Source organism: Sphaerodactylus townsendi, linkage group LG15 (assembly GCF_021028975.2).
Source record: "Sphaerodactylus townsendi isolate TG3544 linkage group LG15, MPM_Stown_v2.3, whole genome shotgun sequence".
In the NCBI taxonomy this organism is placed as follows: domain Eukaryota; kingdom Metazoa; phylum Chordata; class Lepidosauria; order Squamata; family Sphaerodactylidae; genus Sphaerodactylus; species Sphaerodactylus townsendi.
The window spans coordinates 4,092,852-4,107,696 of NC_059439.1; the positions used below are offsets into that span (position 1 = coordinate 4,092,852).

Sequence of the window (14,845 nt, forward strand, 5' to 3'; positions counted from 1 at the left end):
AGCCAACAGCAGTTCCCCAAGGACATTTCAGATAAGTAAAACAGATCATAGGAAAGGATAATGTCCAGGCTCCCTGCACACTATAATCTTAGTCTGGATTGAGCCCTCACTTACTGGGAATTTGAATTGAAAGATGTTCCGCACCCTCTACTGTATAGCTATTCAGCAGAGATCTGGGGACATTCTGTAACTATATGGAAGGCCAAGCACTACCATGGATCTGATCCATGCAGGGACTGCATGCTTTCTCCACATTCCGTACTCATCCTGAAGATGCTGTTGTTACTGACAGCAGTCATAAGAGACATGATGCTGTTCAGAGAGCCTTCTTATTCTGCCTATGAACTACCTAAAATATTTGAATGCTGAGGGAAGAAGGAGGTATTGCTAGGAGTTACAAGGAGATAGTTAAGGAGCAGCAGTGGCATAGTGGTTAAGAGCAGGTGCACCTTAATCTGGAGACCCAGGTTTGATTCCCCACTCTGCCACTTGAGCTGAGGAGGCTTATCTGGGGAACTAAGATTAGCCTGTGCACTCCAACACATGGCAGCTGGGTGACCTTGGGCTAGTCACAGTTCTTCGGAACTCTCTCAGCCCCATCCACCTCACAGGTTGTGTTTGTTGTGAGCGGGGAAGGGAAAGGAGATTGTAAGCCCCTTTGAGTCTCCTTACAGGAGAGAAAGGAGGGATATAAATCCAACTTCTTCTTCTTCTTCTTCTTCTTCTTCTTCTTCTTCTTCTTCTTCTTCTTCTTCTTCTTCTTCTTCTTCTTCTTCTTCTTCTATTAACTCAGGAATTGTCAACAAAGAAATTTAAAAGATAGAGATCTGCTTGCCAGAAGTCTGGAAACCAGGATGAGAAAATGAGGCCTATACCTCTCTCTCTCTCTCTCTCTCTCTCTCTCTCTCTCTCTGTGTGTGTGTGTGTGTGTGTGTGTGTGTGTGTGTGTGTGTGTGTGTGTTTTCATGGCTTTTGAAGTTGATCCCAAGCTTCAATGAAATTTTGCTCAAATATATCTTTAGATGGTCATGTGAAGCAACTGCCTGCTTTGTGTGTGTGTGTGTGTGTGTGTGTGTTTGGGGGGGGGAGACAATGCTGAGGCCCTAAACTTGCACTACAAAGACTGTTCCAAATGGAACTCCTGTCTTCGCTAAATATTTTGTCCCAAATATGCAGGTGAAAGGAACAAGATCTACCAGACCACGGCCACACAGCCTGGAAAGCCCACAACAACCAGTTGAGTCCAGCCATGAAAGCCTTCGATAATACATTTCTGCCTCAAGTTTTGGAGGATTTGAATTGTTTGCCCTGTGATCAACATCCAACAACCAAGTCAAAAGATTAAAAAAACATAACCAACTTTCTCTGTCTTGGTAGGAAGCGTAAAATCATTTGTAATCTTTGCATAACCTTCTGTGACAACTGGGAAGAACCCAGACTATCCCGTGGTCAGCAGACTTGGTGGAAAGGTAACTCTCTGGGTCTTGCCTTGATGTAAGACCTCTGTGTGACTGCAGGAATATGCAGGCTTTGTTCTTCGACTACTTATATTTTTCTTGATGTTTAAACTTAATGTTAGGCAATGATCGAAAACAGGTTAGAGCAATTCTGCTCAGGACAATGGTGGATTCCACACATGCCAAATATAGCGGGTGTAGGACGTTACATAAACCGTTTGGGGGGGGGGGCTTCATACAGGTCCCATTCTTAAAACAATTTTGGCCTGTTTTGTCCCCTCAACCTGGGATTTTTGAAGATACCTAAATCAGTTATCCTTTTGCACAGTCCCAGGTTGGAGGCGCTCCCATGTAAACACCACAGGCAGGAGATATTTATTTCCCTCCCTTCCACCAGTTCACTTTAGGTTCCAGGCCATCCATTGTCAGGGAGAATCCATCTGCTGGGCCACTCTGTGCAGGTCGGCCAGCACACTGGTGCAGGGGTGTATCTGCCTGGGGACATGGGGTAACGCATGTCCCTGGATGCAACTAATCTGGTCACTTGGGCCCCCCATGTGACCAGATGCCTTCCGTCGCGAAGACGACTTCCTGCTGCCTCATTGTCTTCAGGCTCCCTCGGCCCTGCCCATGTCATCGCCGACGTGGGCGGGGTCGAGGGTGGCCAAAGACGATGAGGCAGCAGCTTCCTCATCATCTTTGGGCTCCCTTGGCCCCGCCCACATAGTTGTTGCCTTCAGGTTACAACCATAGTCTTCCCCAACAAAATAGTCATCAGGACCAACCTTCTGAAATCTAACAAGATCAGGCTAGCCTGGGCCTCCCAGATCAGAGCTCTGCCCCTTGAGTGGAAGTTTAATGAACAAAGCAACTGCAGGCAGGCAGGCAGGCAGGGAAGGGAAGGGAAGGGAAGGGAAGGGAAGGGAAGGGAAGGGAAGGGAGGACAGATGGACGGACGGACGGACGGACGGACGGACGGACTCCAAGAAAGACAGACACTTGGGAAGAGTTGAGCAGGAAAGCATGCACCACCCCCTACTCTGCCACCCCAGAGTGGCACTGGAGCAGCAGATACTGTGCAGCAAATGCTGCTTGGAATCCGGTGCCCCAGTGCAGCCTCCATGTCCTCCACAGAACTTCCGCACCAAAGAAGGGCTGTAGAGGTTCAATTGTGGACAGAGGAATTCTCAGCAACTGGAGGATCCCCCTGCCTGGAATCTGTTGCCCCAGCATGGCCCACAGCCCTTCTTTGGTGAGAGAGGCACCCAATATACCAATAATCACTGCAACCACAACTGCTGGTTTGTGCCATTCTCAGATCTTGGTATTTTACCTTTTCCAATTGTTGCTGTTATTGTTGACAATTGCCTCTTTAACCTTCTATATTGTTGACAATTGCCTCTTTAACCTTCTAAAGAGTTCTAAAGAGCAAGCTAATGTTCACAATTGAAGGATTCATCACCAAAAATGAAAGCCATGCAGTAATTTGCACATGTAAACTGTGCGACCAGCTGCGAAAATAGAGTTTTCCAGTTGTTAATGCAATCCCTCACCCCTGGCCCCTCACCCCTCACCACTGTTGGTAGGTGTACATAAATTAGCAAGTTTACCTGTTATCAAAAAAGATCCAGATGCTAATGAGTTGCTTTGTATAAAAGTTTACTAGCTAAAGGGTAGGGTAATATGGAGAAAAAACAATAATCACAGTACTGCATTGTTACAAATTTACAGTTGTCTCAGCACATAACTAGGGCTGACTGAGTGTCTATCTGAATGAGAACAGAGAAAACAGGTTAACTTTGTAACCTCAGGTATATGTGATCATAAACGTGTGAGCAATGGCTATCAAACTGACCAATAGCTTAGTCAAGAGGTCAGGTCATTAGAATGTGGCCTCAAACAGATAGTTAACCCTTTCATGACTGGTTGTGACAGACACTTGCAAATACCAACACCCACCCATGTCCTCTGCATCTAATTGTGCCTTTTACAGCCTAAGAAAGTAGGAGATAAACTGGGCTGGTGGAGAAACTGGGCGGGTTGGGGAAGAGGCAGTGTAACAGGAATTTGCCTAGTGAGGGAAATCTCCACATTCAGGCTGAAGCAACTTGTCTCAGGCGATGGCAGCAGTGCTTCGTTTTTTTCTAAAAGAAGATGAAAGCACAAAAAAATAGGGATTCAAATGGGGGACCTGGGTGAGGAGACAGTTGCCAGACCTCCGGTCTCAACTCCTGGGAGCTTTTGGGGGGTGGAGCAAGGGGAGGGATAGTACCAGTGTTGTGACCCAGAAGTAAACTTGGAAGGGACATTACAATACTCCTAAAATTCCTCCAAACTCTATTATAAACCTCAAGTGTCATGCCATCGCTTGTGGGTAAAATCTGGAAGTGACATCTCAACATCAATCAAGCTTCACTTCCTTCCTGCCCCTGCTGCTCTATTGAAGAAGCATTGGGGAATGGGAACATCAGCCAGAGAACTCCCACCACAAGTGGGGAGTTGTCAACCATACTAGACACCTGCCTTTTCCCTCACCACCAATCCTTTCTTCTCACTCCCAGAAAGAAGAACGTTGTGGAGTGCCCAAATTGATCTTCTGCTGCCCCAAAGAGACCCTGCTCAGAAAGCTTGGTGTGGTGGCTTTAGAAAGAGCCTGTAACACATGTCAGCATAAAGCTTTTTTCAACCCTACCTCTCCAACCCCTGCCGGTGGCTGGAGAGCTTCTGGCAACTTTAGTATAGGGCCCCAGAATGTGGCCCCATGGTCTGGCCAACACATTACCTCTGTAAGGGACTGGGCTGTGTAGAAATGTGATATATCAGACACTCAGGTGACTCTTCCCTCGCAGTAGAACAAAAAGGCTGTGAGATGAAGGTCCAGGTGGAATAAATTGGACTCCACCAGACCACACGGGCAGGGGCAGCATGTCTGAAGGCTTCCCTGGCAGGCAGAGAGGCTAGGCTGTTTGGAGGCAATTGTGTTAGAACCATTCTTTTTTATGTTAAGATTTTTTTTAATTTGTAGGAGCTCTTAAAAACGTTGTTTCCTCCACTTTGTGTGAAGATGGAGGAGACTGTTCTGCCACATCAATCGTTCTGTTGCCTGCACTGACTCGGGCTGGAGAATTCTCTCGCTTCAATTTGCAGTGGAAGGCATACCTTTCTTTGGGTTCTGTGACTTTTCCAGTCAAAAAGCAAGGGAATTGTGGGGTGGTGGGGGAAGCTGATGAAGCTCCGTTTTTGTTATTCTTTTCCCAGGCGGTTTACTCTTTGGCCCTTCCGGCATTCACAGCATCGTTGTCCTTGCTTTCCAGAGTCCCTGGCCTCCTGTTCCGGCCTCTACAGGGCCTGCTCTGTTTTCAGCACCATGAAATATGGCAGGATTCATGTGAGAGACCTCCTTCTGACCCTGCACACCCTGGGCATCCTGGTGACCAGTGAGGAGATGCATCATATTCTGTGCCTCGTCAATGTAGATGGTGGGTGTTAGCCATCACTTTCAGGAGGCTGGCTTCTGCCACATCTCCGCCTTACCTAGCGGTGGGATTCTATTAACTTAACAAATGGTTTCCCCCACCCCGCTCACTCGTGCCCCCCCACACACACACACACACACCGCCGTCTTACCTGGCTGCTGTGAAAAGTTGGGCCGTCGGGGGAAGGACGAGTGAAGGGGGCGAGCCCCAGAAGGGCAAGCGAGGGGGCTTTCCGAGCCCCGGAGCAGCCTGGCACCTTGTCGTCAGGCCACTCCGGGGCTCGGAAAGCCCTGTCACTGGCCGTCCCCTGGGGTAGTGGGATTCAGCCAGCTTCCGGTTCAGCCAAACTGACGTGAACCGACTGAATTCCACCACTGCTCTTCCCCCTTCAACATGCTGCTTTGCATGCAGAAGGTCCCAGGGTTACTCCCTGGAACTCCAGTTAGAAGAATCAGGTAGAAGATGATGTGAAAGATTCTTGTTTAAAGATTATAGGGAGCCACTGCCAGACAGGACTGACCAGGGGTGGACTGAGGAGGGAACCAGTGTGGGGAAAGCCTTCATCCGCAGCCATTGCAGGTACCACCCCCCCAAAGGAGGGAAAGTTTGCCTGTCACCTCCAGGCTGGACTATTGTAACTTGCTCTACGCGGGCCTGCCCTTACAGTTGATCCGGAGGTTACAACTGGTCCAAAATGCGGCAGCCCGGTTGCTCACGGGGGGCGCCTTCCGTGATCATATTCAACCAATACTGCGCCGTCTGCATTGGCTCCCAGTTGAATTCCGGATCATCTTCAAGGTATGGGTACTTACCTTTAAGGCCTTACACGGCCTGGGACCCTCATACCTTCGGGACCACATTACTCCATATGTCCCTGCTATTTGCTGGTGGTTCCTGGCCCCTCCATGATGCGGCTGGCCTCCACGCGGGCCAGGACTTTTACAGCCCTGGCCCCTGCCTGGTGGAACACTCTTCCTCCAGCTGTCCGGGCCCTGCGGGATCTTGGTGAATTCCGCAGGGCCTGTAAGACGGAGTTGTTCCGCCGGGCCTTTGGAGTGCCCAGCCACTGATTACGTGCCCCCGCCTCCTCCTACATTTTGGGTCCATTACCATCTATGAATGCGCGCACTTAATTCTCGCTTCTGGGAGAGTTTAATAGAAATTATTTGGCATTGCTGTTATTGTTTTAATTGTTGCATTTTAACTTAAATTATTTTACAGTCTGGTAATGTAACTTGTTACTGTATAGAGGCCATGTTCACCTTGCCAGAGCCCTTCAGGGGTTGGGCGGTCTATAAGACTGAGAAATAAATAAATAAATAAATAAATAAATAAATAAAATATCTAAGGTTGCCACCTCCTGCAGTCACAATTGATCCCCAGACTGCAGAGAAAATGGCTGTTTTTGGAGGGTGGACTCCTTATACTCAAGGCAGGTGCTTCCACACCATAAACAGGAAGCCATAGCCTGCCCCCACAGATGCCTCCAAGTCAGGAAATAGGCAATGTTGACATTCTTTGTTCAGACATTCATAAACACGAGGGATTTTTTAAAACACGGACAGCTGAAGGTAGACAGTCTGAATTCAAATCTTGTGACGCAGACATGAGAGCATGAAGTGTGATTCGGGCACTACATGTTGAGCTCTCCATTCATTCCCTGTGTCTTTCTCTGTTACAGAACATAAATGTCTGAACTTCTCTGAATTCCTGGAAGCTGTGAATGCAACCTCTCCTTTTGCAGAGACAGAGGGTAATGACAGCCCCTGTGTTTTGCATAGCTTGTGTCTTTTTGGCCCAGTGTGCTCTGGGAGTTCTGTGTCTGGAGCTCCCACCAATTTGTAGGCGTAGTTTTCTGGTTCATGTAGGCATGATTCCAAGTGAGAGTGTGGCATGCAAGGGGGGAAAGTCCAGCCATTTTCCCAACTAGAAATAGAGTTTGTGTCTGTAGGCTAAAGGTGAAACATCACAAGTCCTGGTCCCCAGGGATTTAGGGGTGCCAACTTCCAAGTGGGAATTAAACTCAAGTGGGAATTAAAACTGATCTTCAAACTACAGAGATCAGCTCCCCTGAAGAAAAGGACTGCTTGTGAAGGGTAGACTCTATGATATAATAGTTTTTAGGTAAAATCCTAATCCATATTCACCCCTCCACTCGCAAATTCCCATGAACTTCCCAGGTCAGTGCTGGCAATCCTATGACCAATTCAAGCTGGGGTGAGGGGCAAGGAGGCTGAAACCTCCCAAGTCTGATCCTGATTCAAACTGGGCACCTGAAAATTTAATTTAAAAATCTCTGGGCACTCTGAACATGGAGCCTTATATGGCACATGTTTCTATGTCTTCAACTCCATCATATTTTCATCTCCATTGACACACTGAAAGTTTCTCTAGAGTTCTTCTCAGGTTTTAATTGCATCAATTTATAACCTTTGAGGCTCTCTGCGTGTGTGTATTACTTACCTGCCACAATTTCATTTAGCGAATACAGCTTGCATTTTCAAACACAATTACATGTCTGTCTGTAGCCATCTGCTCTAGCTTATGTAGCCACTGTTGTTACATGGGACTGTTGTTACTGGTCACCTTGCACATTGGGTCTTACAGATAAACACATCTCATTTTTAGGCAAATTTCAGGCAAGGTGTCAGTCTACCTGGGTACCTAAATTTAGTTGTCTGTGCTGTGGAAACATCTTTAGTATGGCACCCCTATGAGTGAACAAATTCATTATTTCGGTATTTATTTGCAAAAATAAATCACAATTGACTAACTGTTCCTGAGACAATAAAGGCTCAGATTTAGAAGGCAGCAGATGTCACTGAATATTAAACAACTGAGATGGTCATGAATTAGCTTATGCCATAGTAGCAGAGGAAGTTAAGATTGCTTTGCTACTGTCCCCACCCCACTGCTTCATAAATCTTCCAGCGAGCTCTATAGCACACTTAGGCCAATTATGCACAAGGTGTTTGCTGCGTAGTGGAGGCAAATGTCCGCTGCAGCAAGATTTCTTGTATGGATGTATTTCCTCTAGCCCTGCTTTCGCTTTCTACTCTCTCCACGGCAAGCAAATCCACTTATAGCACGATTTTAATTTTGCTTCACTGCCCGAGCAGGACAGATTTGCCCGTGGGCACAGTTTTGTTCTGGACCTCTTCCCTCTGCCCAGAGCCAGCCCACCTAGACTTATCTCCCACACACCCTCGTGCTGCTTTACATGTTTTCCCTTTACCCTCCTCCCTGTTGCTGACTACTTCCAGCTTCTTGTCCTGCCATATCATTTCTATTGCCTGTAGCCTCCATGCTCCTGCCTATCTTTAAATCTTGAAAGTTTTTTAAAATTAAATAATCATATCAATAAATTGATAATTAAAAAATGTAAAAATAATAAGACTAGTTGATCAGTCCAAACACCCAATTTTCTTCTGCATTTGATCAACAAACTGGGATGTCTCCAGTCTCATAGTTTTATATACAAGCAATCTGTGATTCCAGACCATACCAGGAAAAGCCCATTGGTCTTGATGCTTGGGATTACACACAGCACATCAGGAGATGGTGAACCTGGAGAGCTTCGCAAATGGCAGTTCACGTTGTCCTTTTGCAGTTTGCATGCCACCATTACTCCCCCCTCAATTCCCGCCATAAAAAACAATCGATGTCCGGGCAAAGTGTACAGATGCCATATTCAAGACTTTTCTTTAATCGTTCACCTTTTTATGTTGATCTATCAATCCATCAATAGATTGATATATAGATATAGTGATCAATTGATAAGAATCAGTAGCGGGCAGCTTCATATGTTTATTTCCAGAGTGATCATCATCTGGGGCTAACTAACTGCTACCCTCTTCTGTCCCTGCTCTGCAGGTTTTCAGAATGCTCTCTGGGCGTTCAGGAAGATGAAGAAGGGAACAGTGTCTGTTAAAGAGCTGGAACCCATCTTGCAGTACCTGGGGATCACCCTTTGCCCAGAGACTGTACAACAAACCCTGGGATGCACAAAAGTGGACCGTGAGTGTTGACCAGTGCATGCCAAGAGATCAGTGGAGAGAATACTGGTTGGGGCATTTGATGGGAAAATGTAGCTGCCCAAGACTGTGAGAAAGTGCTTGCTACTACATCAGATTTGGTGGTGATGGAGACAAGCCCAGGGAGGGCCCTTCTTCCTTGGCCTCGTCCCTGCTGCTGCTCACCTGGAAATAAATTAAGCTTAATTTTTTAAGCAACCAGAGGTATTTGTGATTACTAAACAGTGTCACCTTGTGGTTGCTAAACAGTCTCTCCTAATCTCTCAGATCCACACTACCAATGTTGAGATCCCCCCCCCACCCGCAAAAAAACCACAGGAGGTGGGACAACTATCACTTTTTAATGTATTCTAATGTATTTGGTAGACCCTTATTCTTCTGTCTGCAGAAAAAATCCAGGTAATGGAACCAGATGGAGATCTATAACATCTTAAGTTCAAGAGCCTGTTGAACATCTGATAGGGCACGTATAGAAAGTGGGAGAGAGGAATTGGATTTTTCTCATTTCTTTTGGATCCCTTGCTCAGTCTGGGGCTGTGTTAAAAGTATGCTTGAAAATAATGTATTTTTAATGAATGCTTTTTAACTTTGGGTGATGATAGCAGTTCTCTGTACCATCTTGGACACACTATTTTGGGGAAGGAGGGAGACTGACAGTTGGCAAGTTACTATTTTTCAGTGGGGCACAACAGACACCCACTCTTTTTCCTAAGTGTGCCTTACATGAGGCCAGAGAGATAGAGCCCCAGGACACAGGACCTGTCATCTGAGCTAGGGAAATCTTGGCTAAAGTCTGTCTAGTATTTGGCTGAACTTTGGGTGGCTGCAGGCAGATTTCGTTGCTATCCTTAACAGTTCTGTGGCTTTGCAGTGTGTGGGGGTGGGGGAATGTGGCAACTTTACTGCAAGCTTATCATTGGAAAATCATTACCTAAATTAGACCCAGAGTGGGGGAATTGTGAATTAAAAGGGTCTCCCAAAGGATATATGGAGGTTCCATTCCAGAGCAATATTCCCAAGAGAAAAAGACAGAGATCAACAGATTAAAACTAAATGCACAGTTTCTTTACTAACAGTCAAACATACACCACTAGGAGCAAACTAAAACAACAAACTTTTAAGAGCATGTCTAAGTTGCCCCCGCCCCGCCCTGCCCCATGCATGTGCACACACGCACTACGAGGATAGGGTAAGGAAAAGCGGTGGGAAGGAAAGTGGCTGCAGGAGTATCCAGGCAGTGGAAAGATCTGACACAACCCTTGGCTAGTTGGGATATTGATAGTTGGAAATCATCCACATTGCCTTCATGAAGTATCCTTCAGGGAAATGTAAATATCTCATGCATTCCAGTGACACCATGCCACCAAGACAGAATTTATTATTGTCATGGCAGACCAGCCATATTTTTGAGACTAATTTTATGGATCACCACCACATTTATGCTCTTAGGGAGTGCCTTTCAAAACAACTAGAAAGACACCAGAGATCAGATTGAGGGGCTCAGGAGGAGGCAAAGACTGGGGCCTCACAAAGGGACTTTTGCCCCTTTTTTCTGAGTAAATGTGGTTTTTAAGGTGAGTTTTCTCAATGACTATGTGTCCGGCCATGCACCCATGACCTGACACATGTCAATTGTATCATGTATTTTGGCCCTTTTGACTTTCTCTTTTCACTGGCATGTTTGGCTATTGTCAGTTTTTATGGTGGCACAGGTACTAGTGCAGCACTCAATGTACCAGCATATCTTTGCTTTATGCAGGCTAACCCTGGAGTTACACCAGTGCAGGAGTTAGTTGCCAATGTCATTTCCCTTGCTTTTCTAAGACCAAAGTTGCTAACAGTAAATACAAAACATACAATCACATCTATGAGCAGAGAAAACAGTGTTGAGAGCCAGCATGTTGTTGTGATTAAGAGCGGTGGACACTAATCTGGTGAACCAGACTGGTTTCCTCACTCCTACACATGAAGCCTGTTGAGTGAACTTGGGCTACTCACAGTTCTCTTTGAACCCCCCACCTACCTCACAAGGGGTCTGTTTTGGAGAGAGGAAGAGAAAGGAGTTTGTAAGCTGCTTTTCTCTCCACTGTTGAGAAAAGTGGAGTATAAACCCAAACTCTTCAACATTACAAAATTTCAATTAAAATATTTTCTAAAATCTTTAAAATATTTACCTATGGGTCCTAAAGAAAAAGCATAAACCTCATTGCCTTCCCTTTTCCTCCTGCAATCTACTTTCACCCTTGAATCATGCTTGTCTAAGTCATTGGACTCCCAGTAACCCCAGGGGGATCAAAGTGGTCAGAACCAGCACTTTTGATTGTACTAGGAGGGAGCCAGTGAAGTTGCTTAACCTCATGTGTTAGATATAAACATATTTCCCTTTCCCTGTCCTTCAGAGAACGGGAAGTTCAGCATTTCAGACTTTCTCATGGCTGCAAAAGATGTGCAGAGAATCTTCGAAGAAGAGGATGAAGGTGAGTGGATTAATCTAAGATCAGTTCTGCCTCCCAGTTCAGTCTTCATCAGGTCCATCACTCCTTTCTCAATTCCAACTATAACAAACCATAATTTTAATCCTCTTCCTGCATGCTGGATTATTTCCTAATTTGAAAAAGAGCTTTATAATCTCAAAATCAACTTCACAACCCTTAGAATACACAGTGTCTTCATTTTACTCACTGTATGCAAATAATAGGTACTCACTCTGCCCTTTGTCCCATTCAGAAGCTTATACAAAATTAAAAGGTCAGCTATTGGACTGAGAGTTCTCTACCCAAATCACTGCATCCAAGAAAACTTGCTCCCCCCTGTATTTTTCTATCCCATTTGAACAGGACCATTTGGCACACTACTTGTATTGCTTAATAAACCCCATTCAAAGGTAATGCTCACCAGGTTTAATGCTATGCCTTCCGCCTTGTTACGTGGCAGATTTAACAAGCAAGAAAAGTCTAAAAGATTGTGCCCGTATAATGCTGGCTCAGTTGAATCTCTGCCCCACCAACTGTCCCAGATTTAAGAAAATCAGATTCAAGCATGTGAATCTTACTCCTTTACACTTACCTGATCTCCCCGATTTATTTAGATTACACTACTTGCCGGACAATCCTGATCCTTCTCTCTGTATGATAGTGGCAGACTTTCTCCTGGAAATTATTAAATGCCAGTAAATTTCCTTTCACTTAACATTCATTTCCTGTATTGTATATTTATGGGGTTTTTTTTAAAAAAATCAGTTCTTTACTATTGTTGTATTGTTGTCTATGCCAATAAAGGCTTTCTGGAAAAAAAATAGGTAGGATTGCCAGCTCCGGTGAGGAAATGCTTGGAGGTTTTTAGGATGGGGCCTGAGATGGGCAAAATTTGAAGGGGAGAGGGACTTCAATGAATTATAATGGCAAAGAGTCTACCCTGCAAAGCAGCCATTTTCTTCATATGAACTGATCTCTGTTGCCTGAAGATCAGCTGTTATAGAGGGAAATCTCCAACCATGACCTGGAGGTTGACAACCCGAATTACAGGACACAAATTTCCCCTGTGAGGAGACTGGGAAGGGAAGGTTTGGGTAGGATCTCAGCCGGGTATAATGTCATAGGGTCTACCATCCAAAGCAGCCATTTTCTCCAGATGTCTGTAGTCTGAAGGTCAGTTATAATTCTGGGAGATTCAGACCCCACCTAGACCTTGGCAGAAAACTGGACTCATATTACACTTGTTAATGTCTTTATAAATTAACTTTACACATTGCTCGGTCGCTTCCACAGCTGCTTTCCATCAGCTACAGCAAATGCCAAAAATGCCAAGGTTCATTACATTCTTTTCAAATGAATGTAATTGCTCTCTCCAAAGACACTTTCAAACACTTTCACAAGCCCCAAGACCACGAGGCAGTCCCACACAAATAACTGTTAACACAAATAGCTGTTCACACAAACAAAAAGAGAAGTTATCTAAAGCTGCGGAAGGGGAGCTCATCAACAAGCATCTGCTGATTCCTCCACCAATGAAATCTGCCTTCCTCTAGAAATAGCAACCTGTCTGATTAATTAGGTCTTCCTTGTGCTGAGCAGGGGAAGATCTCATCAGAGGTCCTCCAAGTAAAGGCTGGTGTCCTTTTGGAATCACAATAGTAGAGTTGCCAATCTCAGGTGGAGGCTGGAGATCTCCCACTATTACAACTGATCTCTAGGCAACAGAGAATGAACTGTAAGGCATTATACTCTGCTAAAATCCACCACCACCACCCCCTGCCAAATACTGCCCTCAGGCTCCACCCCCCAAATCTCCAGGTATTTACCAAAGCCGAGTTGATGGATCTAAGGCTCATTCCGCACACGCAAAATAATGCACTTTCAAGCTGCTTTCACAACTGTTTTTGCCATTCCGCACAGCTTCAAAGAGCCCTGAAAGCAGCTTGAAAGTGCATTATTCTGCGTGTGCGGAATGAGCCTAACATAATAGAGATCCAGAAGTAGGGTTGCCAGCTCCTGCATATTATTGCGGGGGGGGGGGGGGGTTTCCAGGGGAGGGTGAGGTTTGGATAGGGATGGACCTCAACAGGACATAATGCTATAGAATTCACACTCCAAAACAGCCTTCTCCTCCAGGGGAACTGATTTTGATGATTTAGAAATCAATTTTAAAAGGAGGAGATTGCTGGGTACCACCTGGTGGTTACAACCCTACCTTGGGGCTCTATGGGGTTACATTCTCACTGAGCTCCTTCCCCTCTCCAAACCCTGTACCCCCAGCCTCCACTCCAAAATATTCAGAAATCTGACAACCCTCTATCAAAGTGATTCTGTTTTTTCCTGCAGCATTCCTGAATGAACACGCCATTTTCAAAAGGAGGCCTTTTCAGGAAGTGGCTGACCTCATTGATGCTGAATGCGGATGCAGGAGGAACTACTGTGACTGCTTTGATGAGATGCCACCCACTCCCACGTGCCATGTTCCCCTCTTGACGAGGCGTGAGTCAGAAAAAGAGGTTGCTCTTAGCAAGCAGGGGAGCAGGACATCCAGTGTGAACCTCAGACAGTCCAGTTCGGCAGCCTCTGTCAATGTGCCCAAAGAGGAATCAAAACATAGTGCCATCATGGAGGTGTCAGCATCCCAGAGGAGCATCAAATCTGACTTTAAAAGCCATGAATCCCTTGCAAATATTGCAAAGGGGGAAAATAACGTTGACAGTTCCGTGGAGTTGAAAAAGTCCCAGTTGGATCCATTCAGTCAAGACATTGAGGAGCCAGTTCCATCCTAGTGGATTCATAGATAGAAGAATTTGGGTTTCTTGGTTTGTTTTTGAAAAAGTAGAATTGATGTCAAACCTCTTGAATTGTTCTGTCTGATATGGTTGAGACTGCTGTATTACTTGTTCCTTTCACTTCCACTTGCTCCTTTCACCTTCCCACCATGTTAACAGACAGAGCGGTGTTCCAAAATGGAAGATGAAAGTAATGGGGTTGATTCCTCCTGTACCTCACATCATGTTGCAGGAACTTGAGGAAAAGACTGTGTTGTGACCTTTGGGTGTTTTGTAAGCAAGTCAACTGCTGACTGGAATAAATTCCAACAGTCCAAGGTTTTTAAGTTTCCCAATTTGTCTGCTCATACATTTGTTTGTTGTTTTATTAATTTAATATTTACCTCCAGAACCCTCCTTTCTCCCCAATGGGCCCAAGGCTGTTCACATCATTGTTCTCAATTCCATTTTATTTTCACAGCAACCTTGTGATGCAGATTGAGGGTGTGAGACAGGCCTTAGGTCACCCAGCAATCTTCCATGGGATGGGTGGAGATGCAAACCTGGGTCTCTTAGATACTAGTCTGACGCTGGCTGTTTCAGCACAATCACCTAAAATGTTTTTGAAACGTT

The 14,845-nt window shown here is 45.4% G+C and overlaps 1 protein-coding gene across 1 annotated transcript in view; it reads left to right on the forward strand.

The window, feature by feature from the left end:
• LOC125444895 overlaps positions 1 to 14,525 on the forward strand; it is a 36,315-nt gene extending 21,790 nt beyond the window's left edge. The window contains exons 8-13 of the mRNA XM_048517649.1: positions 1,378 to 1,469; positions 4,772 to 4,936; positions 6,615 to 6,686; positions 8,807 to 8,950; positions 11,367 to 11,444; positions 13,788 to 14,525. Of these exons, the coding sequence (XP_048373606.1) occupies positions 1,378 to 1,469; positions 4,772 to 4,936; positions 6,615 to 6,686; positions 8,807 to 8,950; positions 11,367 to 11,444; positions 13,788 to 14,230 (994 nt within the window). The 3' untranslated portion in view covers positions 14,231 to 14,525. The remainder of the gene's footprint in view (positions 1 to 1,377; positions 1,470 to 4,771; positions 4,937 to 6,614; positions 6,687 to 8,806; positions 8,951 to 11,366; positions 11,445 to 13,787) is intronic.
• The last annotated feature ends 320 nt before the right edge of the window (positions 14,526 to 14,845 follow it).